This window comes from Eurosta solidaginis, chromosome 5 (genome assembly GCF_040869045.1).
Source record: "Eurosta solidaginis isolate ZX-2024a chromosome 5, ASM4086904v1, whole genome shotgun sequence".
Classification (NCBI taxonomy): Eukaryota; Metazoa; Arthropoda; class Insecta; order Diptera; family Tephritidae; genus Eurosta; species Eurosta solidaginis.
This window is the reverse complement of record NC_090323.1, coordinates 221,160,215-221,165,678: the sequence shown is the minus strand read 5'-3', so window position 1 is coordinate 221,165,678 and position 5,464 is coordinate 221,160,215. Positions and strand designations below refer to the sequence as shown.

General features: G+C 34.9%; 1 protein-coding gene across 1 annotated transcript; it reads right to left on the bottom strand.

Moving 5' to 3' along the window:
* Nucleotides 1-2,277: 2,277 nt before the first annotated feature.
* LOC137233719 (putative nuclease HARBI1) lies at nt 2,278-2,983 on the bottom strand. Its single transcript, XM_067757011.1, has 3 exons — nt 2,758-2,983; nt 2,355-2,687; nt 2,278-2,291 (listed from the first exon to the last, which is right to left on the bottom strand). The coding sequence occupies exons 1-2, from the start codon at nt 2,980-2,982 to the stop codon at nt 2,376-2,378; spliced, it is 537 nt and encodes a 178-aa protein (XP_067613112.1). The 5' UTR covers nt 2,983; the 3' UTR covers nt 2,278-2,291; nt 2,355-2,375.
* Between the last annotated feature and the right edge of the window lie 2,481 nt (nt 2,984-5,464).

Genomic DNA, 5,464 nt, shown 5'->3' with positions numbered 1-5,464 from the left:
CTTTTTCGATATCGAAAATTTCGAAAAACAGAAAAAGTGCGATAATTCATTACCAAAGACAGATAAAGCGACGAAACTTGGTAGATGAGTTGAATTTATGACGCAGAATAGAAAATTAGTAAAATTTTGGACAATGGGCGTGGCACCGCCCACTTTTAAAAGAAGATAATTTAAAAGTTTTGCAAGCTGTAATTTGTCAGCTGTTGAAGATATCATGATGAAATTTGGCAGGGACGTTACTCCTATTACTATATGTACGCCTAATAAAACTAGCAAAATCGGAGAAGGACCACGCCCACTTTTAAAAAAAATTTTTTTTAAAGTAAAATTTTTACAAAAAATTTAATATCTTTACAGTATATAAGTAAATTATGTCAACATTCAACTCCAGTAATGATATGGTGCAACAAAATACAAAAATAAAAGAAAATTTCAAAATGGGCGTGGCTCCGCCCTTTTTCATTTAGTTTGTCTAGGATACTTTTAACGCCATAAGTCGAACAAAAATTAACCAATCCTTTTTAAATTTGGTAGGGACATAGATTTTATGATGTTAACTGTTTTCTGTGAAAACGGGCGAAATCGGTTGATGCCACGCCCAGTTTTTATACACAGTCGTTCGTCTGTCCTTCCGCATGGCCGTTAACACGATAACTTGAGCAAAAATCGACATATCTTTAATGAACTTAGTTCACGTACTTACTTGAACTCACTTTATCTTGGTATGAAAAATGAACGAAATCCGACAATAACCACGCCCACTTTTTCGATATCGAAAATTACGAAAAATGAAAAAAATGCCATAATTCTATACCAAATACGAATTCTAGAGTCACCCCTGGCCCACCTTTATGGCGATATCTCGAAACGGCGTCCACCTATAGAACTATGGCCCACTCCCTCATAAAATACTCTTTAATTCCTTTCATTTGATACACATGTCATACAAACACATTCCAGGGTTTCCCTCGGTTCATTTTCCTACATGGTTATTTTCCCTTATGTTGTCACCATAGCTCTCAACTGAGTATGTAATGTTCGGTTACACCCGAACTTAACCTTCCTTACTTGTTTTCCCTTATGTTGTCACCATAGCTCTCAACTGAGTATGTAATGTTCGGTTACACCCGAACTTAACCTTCCTTACTTGTTATACCTGAAAACACGTTTTTAAATATTAACATATTTCCATAAAGGCTTTTTTAAGAAAATCGAAATTCGAAAGCCAAATTTTATTTTGCTCAAAAAGTTTTTCGAAAGTGTTCACACGGTTTTTGGTCAGAAACTTAACTAATACAAATCCATTGCTTTTTTTTCAAATTTACATGTTTTAGTGTAAGAAACGTTTTTTTTTTTGTTACATATTGATATTACTTTTTTCTAATTCGATATCTAATTAGGAATTTAAGGCTTCGGAATGAAGAAAATTTTTTTCGAAATTTCGAAGTGATTTTTGTTTCGAATTTCCGGCTTAATATTTCTAAACTTAATAAAAAAATGTTTAAAAAATAAGAAACATATCGATCTACCCTATATAAAAAGGAGTAACTGGGCGGATATGTTTAAAAGTTGTATCACGGAATTTCAGTAAAAAAAAGTTTCTCAGCAAAATCATATCTCAGGTCAATATTATCCGTTTTTAAGGTCTCTTAATAGTAAAGGGAAAACATTGGGAATCCTTGGAGAATATCCAGCGAGTGTAAAAATAATATTACTTATAAAAAAAAGTTTGCAATTATCCGTTGTTGGACACGTTTTGCAATTGAACTTGGCACACCAGCATCGGAACCAACTTGTATTTGTATTTCGGGATCATAAACAATCCTATCGTCGAAGTCGGGTGTCTGATCGCTTAGCTGTATATTATGCAATGTTGCGCACGCATTAACTATTTTTCCGGCAAAACTAGGCTTATAGAGGAGTACTCTTTGGCGGGATAAACACCGCCATGTACTTTTAAGGACGCCAAAGAGTCTCTCGATAGGATTGCGTGCTTTGCACAGCGCCTCGTTGTACCGAAATTTAGGCGTTCCTTCAGTCTCGTTTGGTAGAGGTGTCATCAGCCATGGCTCCAACGGATATCCAGAATCGCCTGTAATTTGTTGCTTTTGATATTGCACAGTCAAACGGAATTAAAACAACTTACCTATCAAAAACGTGTTTAAATTTCCAGTTTCGTATGAGCGTTGCAAAACCCGATGCACTGCAGAGGAGGTCCAAATAAACGAGTCATGTCTTGCTCCAGGAAATTTCACATTCACGTTTAAAATTCTAAGGCGGGGATCGCATATCTGCAAATTTTAACAAGCAGGCACCATTGATAAAGTTCTTTCGGGTAAGTGTGTTATTCTTACCATTTGCACGTTGATCGAATGTTACCCATGATGATTGGCGTAATTCGATTCATTATCCTTTGGACCCAAAATTGACACGTGAGTGCAATCGATTGCACCGATAGTGCCCGGTACAAATGGTGAAGGCGCTGATGCAAAAATTTCCTTTGCCGCCTGGCGCTCTATTTGGGTCATAGGGAATTTTATGTGATTGAAAAACAGCGAATTGTTTATTGCATCAGTCACACGATGTACGCAACGGCTTATTGAGGTTTGGCTCATGGAAATTCCCCACTGCTCTCCCACCGGGCGCTGGTAGCATCCAGTGGCATAAAACCTTAACGCTGCTAGAACCTATTACCATTTTAAATATCACATATAATGCATGTATAAAAATAAGTTTATAGCCTATAGGACCTATTACCTGCTTATCGGGTGATAGCGCTGTTATTCTTGATCCTTTTAACTGTATATTCAGCTGCGACACTATATCCTTAGCTATACCGGGACTCAATCTATACAATTTACGGAACTCCGTTGAAGTTAAATCGAATGGATCATCAACTTCCCGGAGCCGGCGCCGGTCAACAGTAGGCATATTTAGTTGCTCATTACGGGACAGATGCAATCCAATATACTCGAATGCCATTTTTCACGATATTCACAAAATTTGTAATTATTTATTTTATATCCTCAAAACTGTGTAAACAATACAAATGTCATTAACAACACAAAATGAAATGTCTTTAGGCTAGCCACAAAAATAAACAAAGAAAATCAGCTGATTGTTATTGTTGCCAATAAGCAAGTTCAAGTATTGTCTAAAATGTTACAGAATCACATAACAACAAAAAAATTTGCTAAACAGAGAAAACAACAAGAAATGTTGTTTAAATTAGTTACAGAATCGGCCTACTGGTCCACCTTTATGGCGATATCCCTAAATGGCGTTCATCCATAGAACTATGGCCTACTCTTTCTTAAAATACTCTTTAATACCTTCCATTTGATACACATGTCATACAACCACATTCCAGGGTTACCCTAGGTTCATTTTCCTACATGGTGATTTTCCTTATTTTGTCTCCATAGCTCTCAACTGAGTATGTAATGTTCGGTTACACCTGAACTTAGCCTTCCTTACTTGTTGAGATACAGTTTGAAGATGGAATATGAGCAGCAAGAGCTAATTTACGTTGATACCCTTTACAATGTACCATTTTCTGTTAGTTGGCCCTGCTGCATGATTTCGGGCTTATAAATCTAGTGCTGGCTTAATTTGTGTATAAATAGTAGGCACATGTGGACTTTTTATTGTTGTTGTGGTAGCGATAAGGACACTACGCATATGTTTTGGGGAGTGTTATCGAATATTGATGGTCTTTTGCCGAAAGCAGATGCGGTACGTTCCGGTAACAAGCACAATTGAGGTACTAGCCCGTCCATTTCGGAAACGATTTAGTATGACCACATGTAATTTTCTAGGCAATTCCGCCTCTCACCGCCTACTTCCATGAGAAAATTAGGGTTGTCTGAGCTTCGGCTGCTAAAGAAACCGAATTCGCCACGGGTAGATGAGGTTGATATGTGGATTGGAGAAGCTATAAGCTGCGCTGGGAAACCCTTGAAAGGGTTGCGCTGTAGGGTTCTTAATATTTTTATTTTACTTTGTATTTTAGTTACTTTGAACTTTTTAATTTTTAAATGTATTATCAATATTTTAAGTTTCAAAATTGATTTTCAATTTTCAAAAATTTTCATTATTGTGAAAAATAAAAAAGTAAAATAGACGCATACTTTTAGGCGAATTAATAAAATATAATATAAAGTTTAAAACGTGGTTTCAATCTCCACACTGGCGATCTTGCTTTAGTGATAAAGTGAACTTTTGTGAAAATTTAAAAAAAAAAAGACAAATATGTGCGAATTGTAATAAAATCATAACAGATAACGAACAAAAAAAGTAAATTGTGCAAAATGAGAAGAATCTCTCAAACAAAGAATAATTAACAAAACAACAGGCATTCATTCCAGTTTACATCGGTCAAAAAGCATACACGCCGAATTGGAAATAGCTTAAACAAAAGCAAAAACCAAAAACAAATATTTAATCAACAAAATATGAATATTTTGGTGAAACACTCGGACACGTACAACTGAACAATTACGCTTTTATCAGCCATAGCATCCAAGAAAATATTACAATCAATACGAAACGAATTTCGTATATCGTTACCCGAACGTTTACCTCACATAGAACCAATATCTAATGCAGAAAGTTTCATTAATTTCAACTCAGTACAAAGATTTGTAACATCGTACGAATTCCCATCAAGACCGGATTGAACGTGTATCAACAAGAATGTGTAGAATAATGTGCAGTTTTTCAAGCTGATCCAAATCACTACTTCGGCTGCTCTTATTAAATGCGATGTTAAATAACAACAACAAAACAAAAATTAACTCATCAATATTGTATCATCCAACTATATTGAGGACACACAATCTCAACAAAGCCATTGCATAAACACAACTGTTATTTTTGAGTTCCCTGATTGAGCAGCTAAAACATCAAAAGCCATTGCATTAACAGCAACAAACTGCATATTCACAGCAAGTATTTTGGTGAACAGTTATATTTATATTATATGTGTTTATGTATGTATACTAATATATAGATATATTATTATTATTGTAAACTCTCTCTTTATAGAATTACTAGTTTATTTTACTGTTTTGTTAGTTAACTCTCTTTTCATTTAATTCATTATGATTCGTTCACCACAACATAATACGCAAACATCTACATTTACTAACAATTTAAACGACACTTTGATAGATTTATCACATGACACTTCTCAACAACAAATTACAAATCCATATGCAAATGTTACTCAAAATGAAATTTTGTCAGTTTCAGTAAAACTTCCACAATTTTGGACTAATTGTCCGGAAGCATGGTTTATTCATACCGAAACACAATTTAGTACTAAAAACATTACACAAGAAAACACTAAATACGAACACATCATTACAGCACTTCCGCGGGAAGTGATAATAACTATTTTGGATTTTATCCAAAATCCCCCCATTAATAACAAATTTACTGAACTTAAAAAAGTGTTGATAGA

Excerpts from the sequence above, each read along its gene's own strand:
- LOC137233719 (XM_067757011.1), bottom strand. The coding sequence starts at position 2,982 with ATGGCATTCGAGTATATTGGATTGCATCTGTCCCGTAATGAGCAACTA. Across the intron at positions 2,688-2,757 it reads CGCTATCACCCGATAAGCAG|GTTCTAGCAGCGTTAAGGTT; the intron begins GTAATAGGTCCT and ends AAATGGTAATAG.